Below are 26,080 nucleotides of genomic sequence, written 5' to 3' on the forward strand. Positions count from 1 at the left end.
TCCATTAAAAAGGATCCAGCATCACTCTGGCATAGTGTGTAATCACTGCCAATAGTGTGAGTACGTCCTGCCCTGCTAAACCAACCTAGAACACCATATTACAGCTAGGATCAAACACCATACTACAGCCGGGATCAATGTCCACAGTAGAGCTGAGCTCAGAAGCAAACGCAATAGCTTACGCTAGACAATAGTAAAGACAATACTGCAGCATTAGGAAGTAATCTCAGATTATTTCAAATTAGCAAGGAGATTACTATATCAGTATAACAAGCACTTCAGTATTGCTTATGCAAATATGACCAATGGAATGGACTCAAGGACTGGGAAACGTTTTTAATATCCTCTTAACCACTTCACCGCCCGGGTACAGTATATCTACGCTCCTTTGGACTTCAGTTCCCCGCCCGGAGCGTAGATATACGCACCCGCTGTCCGCGCTCCCACTCGCACATGCGCGCACTCCCGCGATCATGCACGCCGCTGCCTGCTCGCCCGGAGATCAATGAACGGGAAAATCCATTCCAGTTCGTTGATCTCTGCCCCCGCAATGATCGGCATGCTTCTATGAGAAGCAGCGCGACCATTGTGAAATAACTCAGTTTCCCAGCCTCCCTTCCTGCAAGCGTCCTTCCGACGCTTGTAGAACGCCTGAAAAAAAATGTAAAAAGTAATACTACACCCAAAAACATTTTTCACATACACATACATTATTTTCACTACTAATTTTAACTCATTGACTCCCACACTCCCCAATTGTTACCAATATTTTTTTTTTTTTTTGTAATATTAAAATAAATTAAAAAAAATTACAATAAAAAAAAAACTTAAATAGTTACCTTAGGGACTGAAATCTTTAAATATTTATATCAAGAGGGTATAACACTGTTACTTTATAAATTATGGGCTTGTAATTAGGGATAGACGCAAAACTGAAAAAAATGCACCTTTATTTGCAAATAAAATATTGGCGCCAAACATTGTGGTAGGGACATAATTTAAACGGTGTAATAACTGGGACATATGGGCATATACTGTAAGTTACATGGATTTTAATTATAGTAGCATGCATTATTTAAAAACTATAATGGCGGAAAACTGAAAAATAATGTTTTTTTTCCAAATGTTTTCCTATTTTCCCATTAAAACACATTTAGAATAAAATAATTCCTGGCATAGTGTCCCACCTAAAGAAAGCCTAATTGGTGGTGAAAAATACAAGATATAGTTCATTTTATTGTGATAAGTAATGATAAAGTTATAGGCGAATGAATGTAAGGAGCGCTGAAAGGAGAAGATTGCTTGGATGCTGAAGGGGTAAAACCCCTCAGTTGTGAAGTGGTTAATGATCTTCTAGCCACCAGGTTCATAACTCTGACCACATATGTCCATACTAAGAATCTATGTCACAAATCTCCCTGCCTCAAATTGCTTCATAACCTAGAAAAATATCACATTCTTGAAAAGTTCACAGCATGTGCCACACAACATCTTGCAGTACTGCCAGTAACATCCAAGGCCATATTTATACTTCTTCTGCTCCTAAGCCAACTTTCTTGTGGCTCCCCTTTTAGATACAGAAGCCACCTTCCCAAATCAATGTGCAGCCCCCTCTTCCATGTGTAACATCCATGTACGGCTGTCTCTCTCTTTCATTTACAGATCCATTGAGCAGCTGCTCCCCTGTTTCATGTGCTGCTCCACATTTGCAGGTTTGTCTTTAACCTGCAGCAGCCCCTCTTCTATATACAGGTGCCCCATTGGGCAACAGCTGCCTAATACACGGGCCTTTGGCCTTTTCAGAAATGCGGCCCTGGTCATGTCTAGCATGCCCTCAGAGTTGTCTTGGATAAGGACAGGATGTGGTGGTGTAGGTACATAAGTAAAACACATTTACTAGCTTTATCACAGGCTTCATTGGCATGTAACGATACAAGGAGGTGTCTGTTTAAAAATGTTCATGTGCCAATCTGTCCTTAGAATATGCTTTACATATAAAAGACATATCCATGATGAGAATGGGAAGGAAAGTGCCCCGTCTGTCTTCTTACAGAATAGGTATATCTGTAATGGTCACAAATGTAGGAAATAGTCACAGCCATGAAGAGGATAGAGATGATATTTATTTTATGTTTTATTCGGTGTTCTTTTTATCAGTCAGGTTAATATATTACATATTGATTATTAAGGTGTAACACCTGCAGTAAGCAGATCCTGAATTCCCAGCAAAATGAGAAATAAACACATTGTAGACTGAAAATGGAATAGCTTTGACACAAACCTGATTTTTAAACCAATGACACAATTTTATACTGTCCAAACAAATGATAAAGTAACTTAACTTTTATTGTTAATATAATAAAAAGGATAGACCTGTACTAACACTGGCTATAATAGCATTCTGGGGGGAGATCAATGATCTGTAATCCCTTAAAGTTCAATTCAAATCTGGTATTTGGCATTCACACTCCCACCCAGGCTAGATTAATGATTACATATGCTACAACACCACCCCACCATAACCCAACATGTTTCACCCCATAAAAATAGGGGGGGGGGGTTACAGCTCTGTGGCTTCAGCTCTTTTACAGTCCATGGTCACATAAAGAGTGTTGGAGGTGGGGAGGTTAGCTGTGGTGGAGGAAGAAGGGTATAGTTAAATAAGAGAGGATTAAACTGGATGTTTTCATCACTTGATAAGCTGTTAAATCAAAATAAAATTGGTTAAAAACCCTTAGGTCGTATTCACAGTGGGACGTTATGGTCGCACGTTATAAAGTCTTATAACGCAGCGCACCGCACTGCTATGCTAATCCTATGGACCATTCACAGTACGACGTTAAAGTCGTGTTAAAAACTGTTGCGTTGTTGTAACTCACTGCTTGCAGTGCGTTACCTCTTAACACAGACACATTGCGACAACGTCCCACTTTAAACCACAACGTCCCACTGTGAATACAGCCTAATACATTTAAAATGTGTCTTAACACAGACACATTGCGACAACGTCCCACTTTAAACCACAACGTCCCACTGTGAATACAGCCTAATACATTTAACAGGTTCCAGCATATCTTATTTGTGGCTACTGGTTAGTCAGTACTGCTAGCATTAAGTTAATGTGACTGTGTAATGAGAGTGGTATGAAGGCTACCTACCATATTTCTTTATTTTTTAACAATGCCAGCTCTCCTTCAGTATACATCAGGCCCTGGCAGGCAACATTTGCATGACTTCATCACCACAGCTTCCTCCGAGAGTACTATAGGATTTTTGTGAAGGGGGAGGTCAAACTGTTAGAAATAACTACTCAGAGAAGATCATCAGACAAAATTATCCTGGCCATCCACATCAACCACTTCCCAACCACAGGCGGTTTCCCCTTAAAGCGGGATTGTCACCACAAAAATCACATTTCAGCAGCAACTGGTCTGAGTGTATTAAGTGATAAAGATGCTAATCCTGCATTCAAAACTTTCAAAGCTTTTTCTGCTGTTATGATTTGGAGTTATCATATACTTAAGGAGCACTGGCCCTTTAGTAGTCTGTGCTAAACAGTTGCATGCTGGGGGTTCTTTTTATCTATAATATATTCCTCCTCTTCCCTTTATTTCCCTGCCAGCTGTTTATCTGAAACACGATCCCCTGCTCACTTGTGCTTGCAAGCAAGGCTGAGGTGACTCAGCGATTGGAGGAGAAAATATAAACGTAAAGGGCAGAAATTACATCAGGATTTAACCTAAACTGTGGGCAAAAGACATGGCCCCACCAGGAACAGAATTCTCTTCATTTACTGCTTTCTTTCGGTGGTACTTTTTGTTAAGAATTATTTTCTTTCATTTTGGAGGGAATAATAAGAAAATAAAAATAAAAAATCATTATTTCTCAGTTTTCAGCCATTATAGTTGTAAAATAAAATGTGTGGCAGTAGATAAAGCCCGCACTTTTCATTTGCCCACTGTCGCGATTATTATACCATTTCAATTGTGTCCCTAGTACATTGCATGGCAATAATATTTTATCTGGAAATAAAGGTGTATTTTTTCAGTTTAGTGATTTTTTTTTTTAATACTATATTACTAATTACGAGCCTTTATTTTTTTTAAAAAAATAAGTGTAATATACCCTCATTATGTACATACTAAAAAATCAGTAATGTAACTATGTATTTGTTTTTAAATAGTGTCGTTTTAAGTGTTTAATTTTGATAACTACAGGGTAGGGGGGTGTAAGGGGTTAAAAATTAATAAAAATGTATGTATTGCTATATAAAATAGTGTATGGTGGTGCATTTTTACTTTTTCGCCACAAGATGGTGCTACACTTAATTGCCGAGTACTGTAAACAGTACACGGAAGTAGTATGTGTAACAGTGTTTACGTTTGTTTTGTTAATGAAAGACGATCACAGGCACTGGAAGAATATGGAGGCTGCCATATTTCCTTCCTTTTAAGCAATAGCAGTTGCCTGACTATCCTGCTGATCCTCTGCCTCTAATACATTTAGCCACAGACCCTGAACAACCATATGCAGATCAGGTGTTTGTGACATTGTCCGATATGACAAGATTAGCTGTATGTTTTGTGGTGTGATTCAGAGGCTACTACAGCCAAAATAGATAAACAGGGTAGCCAGGCAACTGGCATTGTTTAAAAGGAAATAAATATGGCCGCCTCCATATACTTCAGTTGTCATGTCGTAAGTGTTTTTACATGGAAGCGGCCTTTCCATGTCCGTTCACGGAGGGTGTCTCGCGGCTCGCAGGCTAAATGTAAACACGCGGGGAAGAAATCCCCTGTGTTTACACCATACGGCGCTGCTGCGCAGCAGCGCTGTAAAGGAGATCGGCGATCCCCGGCCTCCGATTGGCCGGGGATCGCCGGCATCTGATAGGCTGAAGCCTATCAGAGGCGGCGCAGGACGCATCGCCGTCCTGTGCCGCCCATAGGAAGGAGGGGAGGGAGGGAAGGACAGGGAGGCTGGGAAGCGCTGCGGAGGGGGGCTTTGAGGAGCCCCCCCCCGCTCGGCCACACAGAGCGGCGGTGATCAAACCCCCCCCCCCAGCAGGACATCCCCCTAGTGGGGAAAAAGGGGGGGAAGTCTGATCGCCCTGCCTCTATCCTGATCTGTGCTGTGGGCTGGAGAGCCCACGCAGCACAGATCAGCGAAAAACAGCACGGTCCTTAAGTGGTTAAGCCTAACACAAATATTTTACATTTAGAAAATACTTTTACTGTTGTGTTAAAGATTCATGTGAAGCTAATAGGATTTCAAAGGTGTATGCTTACATCATCCCTGACACATAATATTTAGCTTATATGGCATGAACTTGCAGTATTGCTTTGTGACGCAATTGTTGCAGTTTCTTGTGACATTTGCTGTACATTTGAACAGACATGCTGTAGATCGCTCAGCTTTAGATGACAACTTGTAACATGGATAGACTAAACAGCAACAGCATGATCAAGCTTACACAATTTGTTGTACGTGGATCTTTCTTCTGAAAGAAAGGATTAAACAAAGCACACTATACCTGATCCCACGTGATTTTTACAGAGGATTCCAGGTTGCTTGTTTAGTGAATCATGTACAAAGACTGCTAATAGGAAAAGACAGTTTCTGCTATTGTGAAAGTTTTGCATTCAACAAACTTCATTGACTAATTATCTACACATACAGGAAGGATTAACTGCGTCATGAGTAAATGTACGTGAAATGAAATCATAAATGTACACTTTGAGTAGTTGCTCAGCATGTACCTAGGCAGATTTGTGGGATTTATCTGCAACAGGTCTTGTAAAAGAAAATTTGAGTCAAAGCGGATTTTACCATTTTTGGTGCCACTTAGAATCTCAGTTCTGATTATTTTAAATGAAGCCTGTCATTGAAATACAGAGGCTGCCATTGCTACCTGACTCTAATGATGGGGCTTCAGTACTTTCTGAGTAAGGCCCGGTTTACATTAGAGTAAAAAAAAAACGGTCCGTTCCCAGATCGAAAGGGAACGGATCCAATGTTAACCTATGGGTCCGTTCACATCCGTCCGCTCAAACAGATCCATTCCACATGATCCGTTTCTGCAGCTATTTTTCCGGACCGCTGAGCCCAGCGAAACAGAAGCTGATGCGCTGCATTGGGGGCAATGAGAAAACAGAACACACTAGTGAAGAAACAGACCGTTCTAAATACAAAAATACACTTTGGGGGGGGGGTCTTGGGGGGATGTGGGGAAACGGAAGCAGCGGAACAGAAACTGAGTGGCAACAGATTGAAAATGGATGCGATCGACTGGTTATCAGATCGGTTTTCACAGATCCATTTGTCACTTCAGTGCAAGTGTGATCCAGGCCTAAGGCCCTCTTTCCTCTGGAGACTGAAGGTGGTAAATGAATTTCATGTCAGCTGCTCCTCTGAACTGGCCGGGAGCATGGTAGTGCTCAGCACAGGTGTTTGAAAGAAGGCTCCTCCCCTATGGAGGTGCATCTGGGCGCATCAGTTTCCATCCTCGGATGTGAGATGCTGCATTTTATTACTGCGTCAAATGATGACATGCATGGTGTTACAAACGCTGCCATCTGGCTGCATAAAGTAGCAGCTGGCAGCAAGACTGCTGAACAGTTCAACAAGTGTACAGTCCAACCTCCTGTGGAAAAGGGGCCTTAGGCTTGCTATATATGTGAGTCCGTAACAGCCTAATATGGGAAGCAATTGGTCACACGCCCAGATCTAAAATTAAGGTCATAGAGATCAGTTCTTTTTCAATTAATTTACATTAGAAATGTAATTAGAAATCAGTTAGCCTTCTAGCATAGTACCTCACAATGCAGTAGTACATCATTATGCAGCCATCTTTCCCCTCCTGCCCACTCATTGGAGATTTTCTAATTCACCCAATTTCCCTAAACCACTCAGAGGCTATCAAAAGAAGTTCAGTCAGCTGTACTGAAGGTGATAGGTCCCAGCAGACTTTTGTCTGGCCACCTTTACTTAGCTGGAACATGTAGGCAGACCAGGAAAGCCAAATCACCTGATCTACATACAGGTAGTCCTGACTTACGAATGACCCACCATTATGAACCGTCCAAAAATGTGAAATTTGATTCTGTAGGAATTTTTTTTTGTTTTCAAAAAGAACTTATAGTTTTTGAGAAAATCGATTTAAAATACAAGGCACAGGGGGACAGAAGTGACAGAGGGGGTCATTGAAGGCATGGGGGGATAGAGGTGACACAAAGAGGGACACTGAAGGCACAAGGGAACAGAAGTGATACAGAGAGGGTCACTGGAGGCACATGGGGGCATTGAGGAGATACAGGGGACAGAGCCATCTCTGTCCCCCGTATCTCCTCAATGCCCCCATGTGCCTCACTGTGTTTCGACTTATGAACAAATTCAGGTTTAGAAGAAACCTATGGACAGATCCAGGTTAAGAATGAACCCATAGTCCCTATCTGGTTTGTTTACCCGGGGACTACCTGTACTTATTTCAACTGAGTGAATTACAAAGCTTTGTAATCATAAAATCAACATTCGAGTAATTAAGCTAATATTTTTCAAAGATGTCCGAACAGCAGAATACATCTTTTTTTTTTCCTGTTACCTACCGTAGTTATCTTAGCACTCAAGAACTCCCACTGTAAGAAACGGAACTGCAGTGCACTCAAAGGGAACCTGAAGTGAGAAGGATAGGAAGGCTAACAAGTTTATTTCCTTTTAAACAATGTGCATTTGCCTGGCTGTCCTTCTGATTCTCTGCCTCTTATTCTTTTAGCCATAGACCCTTACTTTACTACTGTTTTAAACTGTATAGCAGGCAGGGTCGATGGTTTTTTAATGCACTCCTGCATGCAGAGTATGTTCACTTTCTGCCTCCTGCTTCATCGTATACCAAAACAAATCGGTTTTGAAAAACCTGTTTTGACTTGTGTCCTACAGAAAGTCTAATCTATCCATGGACACATTTTAAATGACAGAAAAATATTCTAACGAAGAAGAAATTTTGTTTCCTGATAATGCTTTTAATGCTGAAAAATTTTATAATATGTATTTTATAGTTCTAGTATCAGGGCTATTTCTTGGAGTCTGATTGTTCTGCTTTAGGGTGTTTCCATCATTATTGAGCCAAATGAGATTGCCGTTTTCTTGTAGGGATTACAGTGTGCTAGATCATGCCAACTTTGAAATGTAACGAAGTTCATAGTTTAGTCATACTCCAAGGCTTTGTTTAGAAATGTTAAAGTGATGACAAAGAAATGACATGTTTACAGTGTCCTTTCTTTCCCATGAACACTGCAGTGAATCCTAGAGCTGTAGACATTGATTTAATGTGTACCTGAACTCAGGTGCAATAAGAAAGCACAAATAAAAAGTAAAGTTGACATATCACAATACCTACAGTTGTTCAGTAATATAAGACAGCTGTGAGACCTTGTTAATTGCTGCTTATATTATCCAATGTACTTTCTGCCAAGCTCCATAGACTTCTACTTTATCAGGCACCACTATCATAGCTGCAATAAATTCTATGAAACTCCAAGTTGCTAATAGTGTGACAAAGGTAGCAGTCATTGGATGACTAAAATATCTTGCTTAAAAAAACAAACACATATTGTAGTTCCTTCTGGTTTTTTTTCTTTTGTTGTTGTTGAGGGGTTGTTGTTTTTTTTTTGGGGGGGGGCTGGGGATGTTTCATTTCTGTGGAGCATGCCACCATACCCATCACTTTTCTCCACTCCCTCCTGTGAAATATATGGTGATAACTTAAGGTATCCACTTACCATTCAATAAAATGATCCAATCTTATGGCAATTAGATAAAAACTATCGGTTATCCCAAAAAATCAAATGTTTTTTTTTTTCATTTGTTCAATCAAATTTCCCATTTTTATTCAATAAGATTGGAAGTGTTGGATTTTTCTGATCAATTTTTATGAAAATTGAATGGTATAGGGTAGATTGTCAATTACTTGATGTACAGACCCATGCAATTTTTCCTTAGTTTTCAATTTATTTTTTTTCATAATTAGGGGAAAAAATAACATTGATCAGATTTTTCAAATGTTACAATCAGACAGAAAAAATAATTGCAATTCTTGAATTGAAAGGATATTTAAAAAATTGTATGGTGTGTGGCCACCTTTAGGAAAGGATGGTGCCCCTTCCTGGCTGTTTCCGGACCACCTCCAGTAGGTGATAAAATGGGGTAGATGATTAGACAGCTTGTCCAACTTAAATGGATCTGACATAAGCACAGGGAGTCAGCATTGCACACTTATCCTGTAAGGGAATAAACCTTTTTTAGATTATTTTTTTTATATATACAATACACAAAACTTCCACACAATATGCACTAAAGCAATACAAAGGCATGAATTAGGGCAGAATTGATTCATTAAGGGCTGATTCAAACGGACGCTTGCGGAGCGTTTACCGCAAGTGTTCGGAACGTCGCGGTAAACGCTCCCATTCAAGTGAATGGGAGCGTTTACACCAAGCTTTTGTGCGCTTTTACCCAAACGCTGCGTTTGGATCCTGATTTTTGTTAGCATTCGAGCTGCCCCTGGAAGCGACATGTTGCTTCCAGGGAGCGGCCAACCATGACGGCTAATGTTCCCCTAGGGGGAAAAAAAACGTGACCGCATCGGAACGCGACCGAAGGCTACTGAAAGCCTGACCGCGCAGCCGCCGCAACGCCCCCAGACGCGACGCCACGCAGACGTCCGTCTGAACCAGCCCTAAAGTGGTCTGAAACCCAGCATTTCTACTTTGCTCTAAAAGATTCCTCACAGCTTAAAAAGCAACTATCCCAATTTTTTTTTAGCAGAACATCACTGAAATGGTTAAACAAAGCACTTTGTCCTGCTATTCAGCTTCAAGTCCGCATCCACACTGGAGATAACAGTATCTTTGTTTACATTCCAATGTTGTTACAATGTGTAAACACAATGTAACAGGTAAAAAGTAGCTCTCTGTGAAGCTCTCTGTGGCACACACACACACACACACACACACACACACCAGAATAGCTCATTAGAAAATGTTAATATAAAGTAAAAAAAAAGCAGTTTGAATAAAATGCAATGACCGCTTTTAGGGCACGATAAACTACACTTTGGAAACTTGTAATTTGTAAAAAGACAATATTACTTATGCACAAAAGCATATATGATAACTGTATGAGTAATAAAAAGTAGGAAAACACATTTTTATTGAATGTTATGTCGGAGTTTCAGACCACTCACACATCTGTGGATAATCATCCCTTTATTGATTCCTCATCAGTTTTCATGTTTAGAAAAAAAAAAAAAAAAAGTAAAAATTATAATAACTTTAGTCCTATACAAAGGAATCATCATAACTCAAAATCCAATAATGTTTGCAGTTGCTGAATTAAAACAAATAGTATAAATATACAATTTAATTGTGTAAACAAAGAGTATGCTAGCACAGTTTCCTTTTATACATCTAAGCATTTGGCATCTGCTATTTATTCGGGGAATGCCATTTTACATGTCCGCTAATTACATTTTTCATTAGTTTATACTTGGTGAAATCTCGTAATGGGGAGCTCATCACAGTTTTCCCTTTTGTTTTTTCTGGTCATTAACAATGTCCTGCAGCTCTCTCCTATGGGGTCAAAGTGATTGAAGATTATAGGCAGGGATTGGCTAATCCAGGCATCGAGTCCAGTGATGTTGGCCCTCTGGTGTATATTGTTTTTAAATTCTACTTAAAACAAGTTAATTGCAGTTGTAGAACATTCTTCCCTCAAGGTGGGAACGTCTGAGCTTATGTGATCAGATGTCACAGCCTAGGTGAAGACACCGACCTCTGACACCCATTCATGTCAGACAAGTCTGCAAAGATTTTTTTTGCACATGCTATAATCTTTAAGGGCTCTTTCACACTAAGACGTTGCGTTGGATGCGACGTTAAGGTCGCATAACGTGCCCCTAACGCAACGCATGTTAGCTTTGAAGTTGGGCGTTACATTGCACTGCGTTATGCGTCTCTTGATGCGTACTGTTTGACACATACGGATCGAACGGAAAAACAGCGCATGCGGCACATTTAAATAAAAACATTATTGAGCATGTGCAAACAGTCTAACACAGCCAAATACGAGTATAATGCACAGCACGCTGCACTTTCATTTAACGTGCAGCGTTCTACTCCAGGGCAACGTGGGCACTGTGAACAGCTCATTGATTTTACATTACTGTGAGTTGGGCTGTGTTACAGGCTGCAGTAACGTCGCACTGTGAAAGCAGCCTAAATGAAAATCCACAGCAGAGTTTCAGAAATAACAGACTTGGCAAAGTTGTACGGATAGTACAGTAAGATACCTGCCCTACAGCGCAAACGGAACGGTAAATTGGAGCACTCAAATCTACCGGGAGAGGGGCCAGCTAAGAGGTGGATCTAGTGCCAGTGTGCTATCGTGTCATTACGATTTTCTGCAATCTCCGCCTTTGTCAGATCTAACGCAATGGCACACTGACACTGGATCCACCTCTCAGCTGGCTCCTCTCCTGGTAGATTCCAGTACTTCAATTTACACCCACACTGCTGGCCATGGCTTCAGGAGGAAGGACAGGATTGGGCACCAATGAAGGGAAATCTTAGATTTTATTATATGCTTGCAGCTTTTACATTCTAGTAAGTGTAATATGTTCTTATGATTTAAAAAAAAAAAAAAAAAAAGGGTAATGCACGATAGCACACTCCTTGTTCTCCTTCTTAAAGATGTACAGAAATCTGCTTACTGGGAAAACTTCAGAAAGTATGGAACACACTTGGAATTGGGCGCGTACAGGTTTTGTGATCAGAAAGTGATCATAACAGTGGTTGAGAAATGAATAAGAACATACCACCATGCCACATGTGCTACATGATCAGCATGCACTTAAACCAACTGAGGACAGTCATCAACACAGAGTCACATCAATCCCTATCATGCACTGATGAGGACCAGAAAGTCTGAAACAGGCTGTCTGCATGTTGGCTGTCTGGATGCGGCTCTATAAAATGTAGCTATAAGGCTTGCTGTATACCATCGGTTCTGGATTTAGGCTAGTTACACCCCAAGACGTTGCGTTAGGTGCTACGTTAAGGTCGCATAACGTGCACCTAACTCAAGGCCTGGTGCACTTCGATGTGGACATCAGAGTGAGCCGCGTTGTGCAGCTCACTCTGGCGTCCGTGATGCCGTGATGCGTACTCTTGGACGCATGCGGCATCACGTGGTCCCGCCGGCCAATCGCCGCACAGAGCGGCCGCACCAGGAAGTAAACACTGTACGTCACAACGTGCAGTGAATATTAATTAGCCATGTGCCTGGCCGCTCTCCGCTCCTCCCCAACCTGACTGAGCATGTGCAAACAGTCTGCCGCTGTAACGCCGTAGCATGCTGCACTTTCGGGAGAACGTGCAGCGTTACGTGTAACGCAACGTGGGCTGTGTGAACAGCCCACTTGTGTTACATTGCTGTGCGTTGGGGGAGCGTTACAGGCTGCACTAACGTGTGCCTGTAACGTCTTAGTGTGTAAGCAGCCTTAAGCCTGGCTTCAGGGGCATAAACAGATAATTTGCATGTTTGGGCATCATGGGAAACTACAGTTTCTTAAAGTGACAGTGAATTGAAATAAAACTTATTATATACTGAATTGTATTTGTAGTATGAATAATGAATAGAACATTAGTAGCAAAGAAAGAGTCTCATTTTTATTTTCAGTTATATGCTTTTTTTTTTTTTTTTTTCGAAGAACAACGCGTCATTCTCTAATATTTGCAGTTTACAAACTACACTCTGCATTTTTAACTATGAAACAGAGCAGAGCTAATGACCCTTTAAACTTCCCTGGAATAAAATCTTATCTGAAGTTGTCTTTCACGGTTTCTTTGATGTATAAGTGCTTCAGAAAATAACACTCCACTCTGACTAAATTAGTCAGGAGCTCCGAAAATTTATTTTGCATAGATAACAAGTGAATACACAATGAGATTTTTTTTTAGCAGACTTACTGTACCTTTGTTTTTCCAATCGATTTTATGATCGATTTTATGATCGATTTTATAATCGATTTCCATTCACTTCTATGAGAAATCGATCCGAAAAATGGTCGCAAATAAGATCGAACCTGTCGGAAGTTATCTATTGAACCATCTATCTGCCAAAAAAAATCTCATGGTGTATTCTCAGCATGATTCTTCCTGTACTGGAAACAATATGAGACATATCTGTGGTACTTTCTTAGCTGTACCACACATACCATTCATTATATCATAAGTTTTTGTTCACTTCAGATTCTCTTTAAAGGGAACCAGAGAGGAACGAGCTGAAAAAATAGAAGATTTTATACATACCTGGGGCTCCTTCCGGCCCCATAAGCCTGCATCGCTCCCACGCCGCCATCCTCCGCTTCCTGGATCGGCGGTACCGGGTCCCATCACTTCCGGCAGATGCGGACAATTGTCCGCATCACAGGGGCTCCCTCCATACTCGTACGCATGTGGCTGCGCAGTAGGCAGCCTCATGCGTATGTGTATGGAGGGAGCCCCGTGTGATGCGGACATCTGGCCGCGTCTGCCAGCCGACTCGTGGTGATGACGGGACCCGGTACCGGCGGATCCAGGCAGCAGAGGTCGGCGGCGTGGGAGCAATCTGTGCGTATGGGGTTGGAGGAAGCCCCAAGTATGTATAAAAGCTTCCCCCCGACCTCTCTGGTTCCCTTTAAAGCTGAATTATTGCAAATACCTTTTGTTATAAGAAGGCAAATTGTACTCAGCATTGCTTTTTAGTAAGAGGGCTTTTGGTCTCTTTTATGCTAGGTACACACGATGTGTTATTCTCTTATCTTTTCTTATCAATTTCCATTTTCACTTCTATAAGAAATCGAGTGGTAAAACGAGAGGAATATCAGACATGCCGGAAATTATCTATCAAACGCAAAAAATATCATGCATTAGCCCTTTCCTAGTGGTTCTGGGTCACCATGAGCTTTATGGGTATTCTGTACACCATGCTGTAACATTTATAAAGCAAACACAAATACAATGCAACAACAACTTTACAATTTACACTACATTTTATCTATTATCTCTAATTAGCCAATGAAGTGTTCAGATTACAAAACAAATAACAAAAGTTTGACATTTAGACATTTTTTTTTGTTATGTTGCAGATTAATATTTTGTTTGTTTGGAATTCATTTCTTTTCAAAGGCACACATTTTACATTTTAACAGTGATTTGTGTATCACAGTTCTGTTAAAAAAGCTGATAAAATATAAAACATTATTTGTGTGTAAATTTTAGTAACTATTTTAAGTGTTGCATCATAACCGGTAGATATTGATTTGTTTTTTAATCCTAGCTGAAAATACGTAGTTGGGTTATTGTGTAAAGATAACTTGTCACAGCTGAAGTTCATTTTTAACCACCTTCATATGCACAGTACGTCAGAAAGCTGAACACCTGAAGTAATGTGTAATGCAACAAATGCCTGTTACTATGACAATAAAACAAGCAAGGCTATTTTTACCTGACACAGCGGAAAGTCACTTTTCCAGAAAGCATACTTTTGCTTGCTTCAGGCATTCTAGACAAATCATGGACACAATCTTTAAATTGCATTGTCGACTTTTTTTTTTTTTTTTTTTTCAGCCGGTCAATGCAATATGTTCAGAATACATTAAATTCCTTTCTAATTGTTTGAAATTATAAAGAGAGTAAGAAAGTCGTAGAGGCTTTATTAATATTTGTATTCTATTCCATAACTATTTAATGGACTTGCAGCTGCAAAACAAAAGCACTGTATGTGTTTTTTATGTTTACATTAACAGTTGTTTTTCAGGGCTAGGACTATTTTACGCTAAACACTGAAAAACTGATGAGTTTAAAACTTTTAGTTAAAACATAGATAGAATGAACTGTGCCATAGGTAAACATGGACATTACCTTGCACATCAGTTGTCCTTTCAGGTATAATAAACAGCAACTGATGTAGTGTTAAAAGGACCCCAAGCTTTTTGGATAAATATGCTTTCTTCTGTTTTTCTCCTCTTAATATTGGTGGGCACATCTGTCTACCTAATACTTTTGGATTAGGGCTCTGTGTGATAGTTCACCACTCCTGACAAACGTATATAGAAAAAATGGGACATTCAATCATATTTCTTAAAGGGACCCTGAGCAGTACCCTAAATTCAAAAAAATTCACTTACCCCTGAGGCTTCCTCCAGCCCACCGTAGGCCGCGAGGTCCCCCGGCATCCTCCTGGCTCTTCTCAGTGTCCCGCCGGCGGCTCCTGTTACCAGCGACACCCAGGTCGTGTATCGGGCTGACTCTTCCTAGATCCTGACGGTTTGCGTCATCACGACAGCCTGCGTGACACTCCTGTGCATGCGAGGTTCTCTAACTCTAAACTGCGCATGCGCAGGACTGTCATGCCGGCCACAGTGATGACGCAAAACATCAGGATCCAGGGAGAGTCGCCCGGCGGGACACGGAGAGGAGCCAGGAGGATGCCGGGGGCCTTGTGGCCTACGGTGGGCTGGAGGAAGCCCCAGGTATGTGACATTTTTTAATTTGGGGTACTGCTCAAGGTCCCAATAAATAAATAAAAACTTTCAATTTTTCTATACAACTCATGGTATTTATTCAACCACCTTAAGATTCCTGTTTTCAGCAATAACTAACTTGACATCTTTTCATTCAGTTTGTCTGATTTTTCTCAGTTGAAAATTTGGTTCTAGTGAATGATGTACTTGTCAGTAACTGCAATAACCAGTTTCTTCTCTTTATTTCCTCCATTTCTTTTTTTTTTGTTTGTGAAGTAATTTGAACAAAGAAAAGTCTGGCCTCCTTCGGGTCAAAAACCAGATGGCAGCTGACCTGGAGAAGCTTTTAAACCATCAAGAGGTATAGTCTAATTTGTTATTCTTTTTTTCTTTTCCTTTATTTTTTTTTTTAAGGAGAATCCTCATACAGGATTTTTCCAAGCTCCATGTGATGCCACAGTCATGTGACTAAAGCTGGCCATAACTTATAGCTTGCTATTCAATGGGGAAACACGATCAATTCCTTTCTGAAAGGAGTACACACACTGCACATTGATTCATCAGCATCAGTAGATTCCAATAGGGAATCTACTGAAAATATACGAACTGCAGCATTATACTGCTCGATGCAATGCAATGCTATGGGCCCTGGATCTACCAACACCCCTGCCTCTTGCCAATCCACTGTCCTGTCTGATGGATCCTTTGATTGATCTTTGGTCAGAATCGACCAAAAAATGATCAGTTGGACATTTTGGGGTAATTGATTATATCTGCAGAGAATCGAACTAGAAAAACAAAGGGTATGGGCACCTTAACAGAATTATCGGAAAGTGTCATATCCTTCTCAGTATAATTCCAGCAATTTTCCTCTTTTAGAAAATCTTCATAGTTAGTTTTAGAAAACTGTCTCTTTTAGAAAATCTACACAGTGCAGGAATATGTTAATTTTGACCTTTGTCATACAACATTTTTATGTGAAGATTTGGCATAGGGTTTATGTATGTGTTGTATTCCCCTGCTGTATTCTACCTCACAGTGTATCTCCAGTACATAAATAGGACATTGATGTTTTCCTTGTGGATGAACTGCAATTCAATTAGCTCCTGCATTTTACTGGTTTTGTGTTCGAGTCTCAGCACGCTTTGTTTCCTGCACTCATAAGTGTTTCAAAGTTACACAGGATGTTTTTGATATTTGATTAGTTATCACACAGAGTTACTCCAGTCTGTCTACTGAGAAACTGTCAGTTGGAGCCCAGGATTCATAAAGGACACTTTCACACAAAAATAATTGTAAAATTTAAAATACATACATATAAATATACATTTCGCCCAGAGTACAATGCACTATTGATTACTTTTTTTTTACCATGTTTTAACTTACAGTAGGAAGTAAAAGCGAAAATCTGACAGATCTGTCAGGTTTTTGGACTAGTCCATCTCTTTATGGGGCATTCTAAGCTATTTATTTATAAAAGCACTTACTGAACTGAAAAATAGTGTGCAAATGAATAGGGCAGCTGGCTTACGATTTTGTATAATACTTTCCGGGGAGTGCTTTTGTATGGAATAAAGATAAAACTGAGATGGACTGTCAGATCTGTCAGTTTTTTACTACCTACTATCTGGAACCAGGAGAAGTAACTATTGTACTCCCTGTCCAGCTCACTCCCCACTGCATGGTCTACCTTATGGCAGGCCAGTGGCCGCCTGGAAGGTAATGAGGATGTGAGATGCTTCTTCTGTACTATCAGCTTGATTCACTAAAAGTATTGCGCAAGGTAATTTTAATGAGCACACGCTATGCGCGGTCCTGTAAATGTAGAGTGCGCTCTTAAGTTATGCATGATCCTTTTAAGTGTTGCACAACGTGTTTAGAGCGCGACTGCTATACTTCACTAGTGCGGCCGCTACTTCAGAGTATCAGACCCGAAGCTCAGGGACACAACAGCAGATACTTACCTAAAGAGAGAGAAGCCTTAGGATCCTATTGAAGTTTCCTTCCCTGCTGTGTTGTCCCCCATCGCTGAGCGTGGCCCCCCAGAAGATTAGCGACAATGCATTGTCGCTAATCCTAACGGGGCCACATAGCTCTTTCTGCTTCAGCGTGGCCATGCAATAGCCGACCCAGCCCGCATGCGCAGCAAGCTGGAACTGCGGGCTCCGTGGTACTGCACATGCGTGGGCAAGCTCATGCGGCTACTGCGCGGCCACGCATCAGGAAGAAGAGCTACGCAGTCCCGACGTGGAAAGGGCTTTTGATCAGCAAGGGAAGCCTCAGTAGGATTCTGAGGCTTCCCTTTTATAAGGTATGTATGTGATTGTGATCCTGAGCTTCGACTCAGGATCACTTTAACCACTTGAGGACCGCCCCCAGCCGATGGGCGGCGGCAAAGTCCGGGCCCAAACGACCGCAATACGCCCATCGGCGGGGGCGGCATCAGCGGTGGCTGTGCGGCGATCGTGTCATCAATGACGCGATCGCCGCCGGCAATAGGCTCCGCCCACCCTACTCGGAAACCCGCCGGCCAATCAGCAGCGCCGGCGGGTTTCAAACTTGCGCGATCTGGCCAATCAGAGTGTATAATACACTTTGTTATTGTAACAAAGTGTATTATACTGGCTGCCTCCTCCGCTGATGGTCACTCGTCGTGCGACCATCAGAGAGGACAGGCAGCCAATAGATAAGTGCAGCAAAACACTCTTTGCCCCACACAGACCCCCCGATCGCCCACCCCAGCCCTCAGAACCGCCCCTGACCACCCCAGCACACCACTGCTAGCACCCCACCACCCACCTAAAAACCCATCAATCACTCCCTGTCACTATCTAGGGACGCTATCCCCTAGGGTAGGTCCCTAACTGCCCCCTAGGGTACCCTGATCACCCTCCCTACCCTCAGATCCCCCCCAGACCAACCCCCAGACCACCCCCCTGTATACTGTATACGTTTGTATACAGCTGCCTTACCCACTGATCACCTGTCTATCACCTGCTTATCACCTGCCTATCACCCCTTGTCACCACCACCCATCAGAGCAGACCCTAAACTGTCCCTTGGGGGCACCTGATCACCCACCCAGACCCTCAGATTGCCCTCAGCCCCCCCTGCTGATAACCTCCCCAGTGCATTGTTTACATCTATTCTCCCATGTAATCCCTCACTGATCTATCGTCACCCCCTGTGTCTGCCACCCACCAGATCAGGACCCAGTCTGCCCCGTGCGGACACCTAGTCAACCCCCCACACCCTCTGATCGCCCTCAGACCCCCCCCCCCCCAATCACCTTCCCAGTGCATTGTAATTGATTGTGCTGTAATTGCATTTGATTGTGCTGACATTCAATTTCATTGTGCTGACATTCAATTTGATTGTGCTGTAATTGTATTTGATTGTCCCGTGATTGTCCCGTGATTGGCCTGTGATTGGCTTTGATTGGCCTGTGATTGGCCTGTGATTGGCTTTGATTGTCCCGTGATTGGCTTTGATTGTCCCGTGATCGGCTTTGTCCCGCGATTGGCTTTGATTGTGCCGTGATTGGTGTGATTGGCTTTGATTGTCCCGTGAATTGAGTGCCCTGTGATTGGCCTGCGATTGCCTTTGATTGTCCTGTGATTGTTTCTGATTGCCTCTGATTCCCCACTCACCACCACCCCCCTGTCACTATCCTAGTGATCTAAAAACAGTGATCAGTGAAAACTGTCACTTTTTTAGTATCACTAGTGTTAGCAGTTAGGCCAGTTAGCTAGGCCCCTTTGTAAGTGTCAGTTAGTGCTCAGCCCACTGCACCACAGTCACTAATTAGCGTCATCACTGTCGCTAATCAACATTGGTACTATATAGTATCTGTAAGTGATCATTACTGATCGCAGTCAGATCTATTAGGGTCACTAGGATCCACACAAAAAAAACGCAGTGTTTGCCCGATCAGGTCTGATCGCTCGCCTGCACTTGCGTTCAGCCCGCCCCACCGCAGTGACAGAATTTTTTTTCTGATCACTGCAAAAAACACTGTACAATAGCTGTGGCACTGTAAACCTCAGTTTTGATTTATTTTTTTTATCAAAACTCAGTGACCACAGCTTTCTACCTCTCAAATACTCCCTAAATTTAGCAGCCCACCATGGCAAGAAAGGGGTATTCCGATGATGAGGTTCTCAGGTACATGGCCCAGTCGGATGAGGACGATTGGGACGCCTCATTCGACGAATCTTCCGGGTCAGAGTTTGAACCTGAATTGAGCAGTGGCTCACTGACCGATAGTGATGACGAGGTTGAGGTCCCGGCTAAAGCCAGGCGTACCACACCCCATGTTGTTGGACCGCAGGTGGCGCAGGATCAGCCTCAAGGGCAGCAGAGTGGTGTTCGTGCTGGTCTGAGATTTCATGGTGGGGCAGGCACCAGCAGCACAACATCTCCTGGACCTAGCACCAGTACTTCCGTAAACCCTGATGAAGTGGCGAGCACCAGCATGGAAGTTGAAACTGGTTCGGTGGCACGTGCAGTAAGATCCCAGTCGCAGCCACCAAGAAGACGGGCCCGTACTACCCCTAATTTACCAGAGGTGCTGGCAAACCCAAATTGGCAATCCCCTGATTCCGCCGCACCCGTACTTCCCCCTTTCACCGCCCAGTCTGGAGTCCAGGTGGAGACAGATAATCTAGGATCGGCCCTAGACTTTTTCTATCTGTTCTTCACCCAGGATCTCTTGGACTTAATTGTGGCAGAGACCAACCGTAAGGCCACACAATATATAACCGCCAATCCGGAAAAGTTCCTTGCCCAGCCTTTTCGGTGGAAACCAGTCCAAGTTTCCGAAATTAAAATTTTTTTGGGCCTTCTCCTTCACACGGGACTAGTAAAGCAGAATGTGTTGCGGTCTTATTGGTCTACGGACCCAGCACATCATGTTCCCCTGTACTCTGCTGCCATGTCCAGGACACGATTTGAGAACATCCTGCGCTTCCTGCACTTCAATGACAACGAAACCTGTCATCGAAGTGACCACCCTGCTTTTGACCGGCTCCACAAAATTCGACCCCTCATAGACCACCTGTCATCCAGATTTGCAGATGCTTATACCCCTGACCAGGACATCTGCGTAGACGAGTCCCTCATACGCTTTACCGGGCGCCTTCGCATCAAACAGTACATCCCAAACAAGCGCGCCCGGTATGGGGTGAAACTGTATAAGCTCTGTGAAAGGGCCACAGGCTATACATCTTATTTTAGGGTCTATGAGGGAAAAGACTCAAAATTGGAGCCGGTCGGATGCCCTGACTACCTGGGGAGCAGTGGAAAGGTTGTGTGGGACTTGGTGTCACCCTTGTTCCAGAAGGGGTACCATCTTTTTGTGGACAATTATTACACAAGTGTGGCCCTCTTTCAGCACTTAAAAATAGAGAAAATCCGATGCTGTGGCACCGTGCGGCCTAGTCGCCGGGGCTTCCCCCAACGGCTCATTACCACCAGACTTCAACGGGGGCAGAGGGCCGCCTTGTGTGCTGACGACCTGCTCGCGGTGAAATGGAAGGACAAGAGGGAGGTTTACTTCCTGTCCACCATTCACGCAGACACGACAGTTGAAATTCAACGGCGAACTGAGGTCATTGAAAAACCCCTTGTCGTCCACGAGTATAATACTAACATGGGAGGGGTGGACTTCAATGACCAGAGGTTAGCGCCCTATTTAGTTGCCCGAAAAACAAGACGCTGGTATAAAAGTGTCTTTTTACCTCATTCAATTGGCAATTTACAACAGCTTTGTTCTCTACAGTAAGGCTGGGAGAACTGGCTCGTTTATTCAATTTAATAAACAGATCGTGATGGAACTCCTGTATCCAGGAGGTGCCGTGGCCCAACCCCAAGATGCAACTAGCCGGCTGCATGGAAGGCATTACGCCTATCCAATTCCGACTACCCCAGGTCAACGAATCCGAAGAAAACGCTGTCGTGTCTGCAGCAGGGCTGGAATAAGGCGTGACACCACTGTTTATTGTCCCACCTGTCCTGACCAGCCTGGCCTATGCCTAGGGGAGTGTTTTGAGAGGTACCACGAGCAGGTACACTATTAGAGAGTAGGGAACTCCACACACAGCGGTAGGCACACAAGGGTCTCTCAGTGCTATTTCACACTGCTGCGATGCGTTAGGGCAAAATGCCTAGCAAAAGTCACACTTTGCGGTCCCCCCCCTACGCCGGAAGTGCTTGACTTAACGCTAGTGCATGCCTACGTTACTGCGTGGCTTCTGTGGCAATATCGATCGGCCCGGAAGTCATGTTAGTCTATGGCGACGCAGTTCATTACTAGGCCGAATGCTACTCTTGTGGTATTGCCTGAAGGTCTGTTTTGGACGATACGGTGCGGCGGGCTCGACCCACCGGATATGTCAATATGCAGTGTGAAACCAAACATCGGGTTTCCAGAGACCCTAATACACAGGGCTGCCAGAAACCTCTCCTTTCACTTGGGACAAATTGCGTAATGTATTTCGCCACAACTCTGTGCGATTTGCACTTCGCACATTGTTCCATGGGGGAGGAGAGGTTTGTCCTCGGGAGGTAAGTTAAAAAAAAACAAAAAACAGGTAAGCAAAGAAGTTAATGTTTGGTTTGCAATGTTAAGTTTTTTATTAAAAAAGTTCAAAGGTTATTAATGTTAATGAAGTAATTGCTTTGCTGCTTGCTTGTTTTTTGGGGGTTTTTTTCTCTTTTTCCATCCAATAACCTTCCAGGTGGACCGAGCGAACGACTAACCAGCTGCAGTACTGATGGTGCATCCTGACAGAACGTTGCGCGTCTGTCAGCTTACACACAAGTCGGTGCATGCAGCGCTGCAGGACGAGATTTCTCCTCCGCAGTCAAAAAGATACGTTTGCCGAGGCATATGGGCCGAGGAGTGGTGTTGGGGATTCATATGCTTTGGCAAACACTTTGTATCAAAAAAGAACTCTGGCAATGATTTGTTCATCCACATTGATCGGTGTGAATGGATAAATCAGGTTTGCCAGGGCATACGAGCTGGTGGGTTTGGATTTTTGGGGCGGCAGCTCCTATGTCCTGGCAGACGCCTTCCCCTCCTTTTTGTATTGTTTTGTCTTTTTTTCTTCTCTCTTTTTTTCTATCCAGACCGACCAATCAGCTGCAGCACTGATGGTGCATCCTGACAGAACATTGCGCGTCTGTCAGCTTACACACAAGTCGGTGCATGTAGCGCTGCAGGACGAGATTTCTCCTCCGCAGTCAAAAAGATATGTTTGCCGAGGCATATGGGCCGAGGAGTGGTGTTGGGGATTCATATGCTTTGGCAAACACTTTGTATCAAAAAAGAACTCTGGCAATGATTTGTTCATCCACATCGATCAGTGTGAATGGATAAATCAGGTTTGCCAGGGCATACGAGCTGGTGGGTTTGGATTTTTGGGGCGGCAGCTCCTATGTCCTGGCAGACGCCTTCCTCCTCTTTTTTTTTTTTCAAAATTTTTTGGCATCCACATTGATTGATTGTTTGACGTTCATTTTTCCTTTCAGCCCACAGTGCATTACCCTTATGCCCAATATAAGGAGTATAGCAGAAACTCCTAATACTGGCTATACATGTAATGATTGCAGAGACCCTAAAATGCCAGGACAGACCCCACGAATGATGCCATTTTGGAAAGAGGACACCCCAAAGTATTCCGTGAGGTGCATGGTGAGTTCATAGAATGTTTTATTTTTTGTCACAAGTTAGCAGAAATTGTGGTTTTGTGTTTTTGTTTTTTTTCACAAAATGTCATTTTCCGCTAACTTGTGACAAAAAATAAAATTTTCTATGAACTCACCATGGCCCTCATGGAATACCTTAGCGTGTATTCTTTCCAAAATGGGGTCATTTGTGGGGTTTGTTAACTGTCCTGGCAAGTGGGCGGGGTGCTAAATTTTGAGCACCCCTGTAAAGCCTAAAGGTACTCATTGGACTCTGGGCCCCTTAGCGCAGTTAGGGTGCAAAAAAGTGCCACACATGTGGTATCGCCGTACTCGGGAGAAGTAGTATAATGTGTTTTGGGGTGTATTTTTACACATACCTATGCTGGGTGGAAGAAATACCTCTGTAAATGACAATCTTTTGATTTTTTTACACACAATTGTCCATTTACAGAGTTATTTCTCCCACCCAGCATGGGTATGTGTAAAAATACACCCCAAAACACATTGTACTACTTCTCCCGAGTACGGCGATACCACATGTGTGGCACTTTTTTGCACCCTAACTGCGCTAAAGGGCCCAAAGTCCAATGAGTACCTTTAGGATTTCACAGGTCATTTTGCGGAATTTGATTTCCAGACTACTCCTCACGGTTTAGGGCCCCTAAAATGCCAGGGCAGTATAGGAACCCCACAAATGACCCCATTTTAGAAAGAAGACACCCCAAGGTATTCCGTTAGGAGTATGGTGAGTTCATAGAAGATTTTATTTATTTGTCACAAGTTAGCGGAAATTGATTTTAATTGTTTTTTTCCACAAAGTGTCATGTTCCGCTAACTTGTGACAAAAAATAAAATCTTCTATGAACTCACCATACTCCTAACGGAATACATTGGGGTGTCTTCTTTCTAAAATGGGGTCATTTGTGGGGTTCCTATACTGCCCTGGCATTTTAGGGGCCCTAAACCATGAGGAGTAGTCTGGAAATCAAATTCCGCAAAATGACCTGTGAAATCCTAAAGGTACTCATTGGACTTTGGGCCCTTTAGCGCAGTTAGGGTGCAAAAAAGTGCCACACATGTGGTATCGCCGTACTCGGGAGAAGTAGTACAATGTGTTTTGGGGTGTATTTTTACACATACCCATGCTGGGTGGGAGAAATAACTCTGTAAATGGACAATCGTGTGTAAAAAAATCAAAAGATTGTCATTTACAGAGATATTTCTCCCACCCAGCATGGGTATGTGTAAAAATACACCCCAAAACACATTATACTACTTCTCCCGAGTACGGCAATACCACATGTGTGGCACTTTTTTGCACCCTAACTGCGCTAAAGGGCCCAAAGTCCAATGAGTACCTTTAGGATTTCACAGGTCATTTTGCGGAATTTGATTTCCAGACTACTCCTCATGGTTTAGGGCCCCTAAAATGCCAGGGCAGTATAGGAACCCCACAAATGACCCCATTTTAGAAAGAAGACACCCCAAGGTATTCAGTTAGGAGTATGGGGAGTTCATAGAAGATTTTATTTTTTTGTCACAAGTTAGCGGAAATTGATTTTAATTGTTTTTTTCCACAAAGTGTCATGTTCCGCTAACTTGTGACAAAAAATAAAATCTTCTATGAACTCACCATACTCCTAACGGAATACCTTGGGGTGTCTTCTTTCTAAAATGGGGTCATTTGTGGGGTTCCTATACTGCCCTGGCATTTTAGGGGCCCTAAACCGTGAGGAGTAGTCTTGAAACCAAATGTCGCAAAATGACCTGTGAAATCCTAAAGGTACTCATTGGACTTTGGGCCCTTTAGCGCAGTTAGGGTGCAAATAAGTGCCACACATGTGGTATCGCCGTACTCGGGAGAAGTAGTATAATGTGTTTTGTGGTGTATTTTTACACATACCCATGCTGGGTGGGAGAAATAACTCTGTAAATGGACAATTGTGTGTAAAAAAATGAAAAAATTGTCATTTACAGAGATATTTCTCCCACCCAGCATGGGTATGTGTAAAAATACATCCCAAAACACATTATACTACTTCTACTGAGTACGGCAATACCACATGTGTGGCACTTTTTTGCAGCCTAACTGCGCTAAGGGGTCCAAAGTCCAATGAGCACCTTTAGGCTTTACAGGGGTGCTTACAATTTAGCACCCCCAAAATGTCAGGGCAGTAAACACACCCCACAAATGACCCCATTTTGAAAAGTAGACACTTCAAGGTATTCAGAGAGGGGCATGGTGAGTCCGTGGCAGATTTAATTTTTTTTTGTCGCAAGTTAGAAAAAATGGAAACTTTTTTTTTTTTTTTTTGTCACAAAATGTCATTTTCCGCTTACTTGTGACAAAAAATATCTTCTATGAACTCACTATGCCTCTCAGTGAATACTTTGGGATGTCTTCTTTCCAAAATGGGGTCATTTGGGGGGTTTTTATACTATCCTGGAATTCTAGCCCCTCATGAAACATGACAGTGGGTCAGAAAAGTCATAGATGCTTGAAAATGGGAAAATTCACTTTTTGCACCATAGTTTGTAAACGCTATAACTTTTACCCAAACCAATAAATATACACTGAATGGGTTTTTTTTTATCCAAAACATGTTTGTCCACATTTTTCGCGCTGCATGTATACAGAAATTTTACTTTATTTGAAAAATGTCAGCACAAAGTTAAAAAAATCATTTTTTTGCCAAAATTCATGTCTTTTTTGATGAATATAATAAAAAGTAAAAATCGCAGGAGCAATCAAATAGCACCAAAAGAAAGCTTTATTAGTGACAAGAAAAGGAGGTAAAATTCATTTAGGTGGTAGGTTGTATGAGCGAG

The 26,080-nt window shown here is 42.6% G+C and overlaps 1 protein-coding gene across 3 annotated transcripts in view; it reads left to right on the forward strand.

Annotated features, from left to right (window-relative positions):
• PIBF1 (progesterone immunomodulatory binding factor 1) overlaps positions 1-26,080 on the forward strand; it is a 212,868-nt gene that overhangs the window by 154,996 nt on the left and 31,792 nt on the right. For all 3 annotated transcript variants that reach the window (XM_068267851.1, XM_068267849.1, XM_068267850.1), the window contains exon 16: positions 15,836-15,920. In XM_068267851.1, the coding sequence (XP_068123952.1) occupies positions 15,836-15,920 (85 nt within the window). The remainder of the gene's footprint in view (positions 1-15,835; positions 15,921-26,080) is intronic.

This window comes from Hyperolius riggenbachi, chromosome 2, assembly GCF_040937935.1.
Source record: "Hyperolius riggenbachi isolate aHypRig1 chromosome 2, aHypRig1.pri, whole genome shotgun sequence".
Taxonomy (NCBI): domain Eukaryota; kingdom Metazoa; phylum Chordata; class Amphibia; order Anura; family Hyperoliidae; genus Hyperolius; species Hyperolius riggenbachi.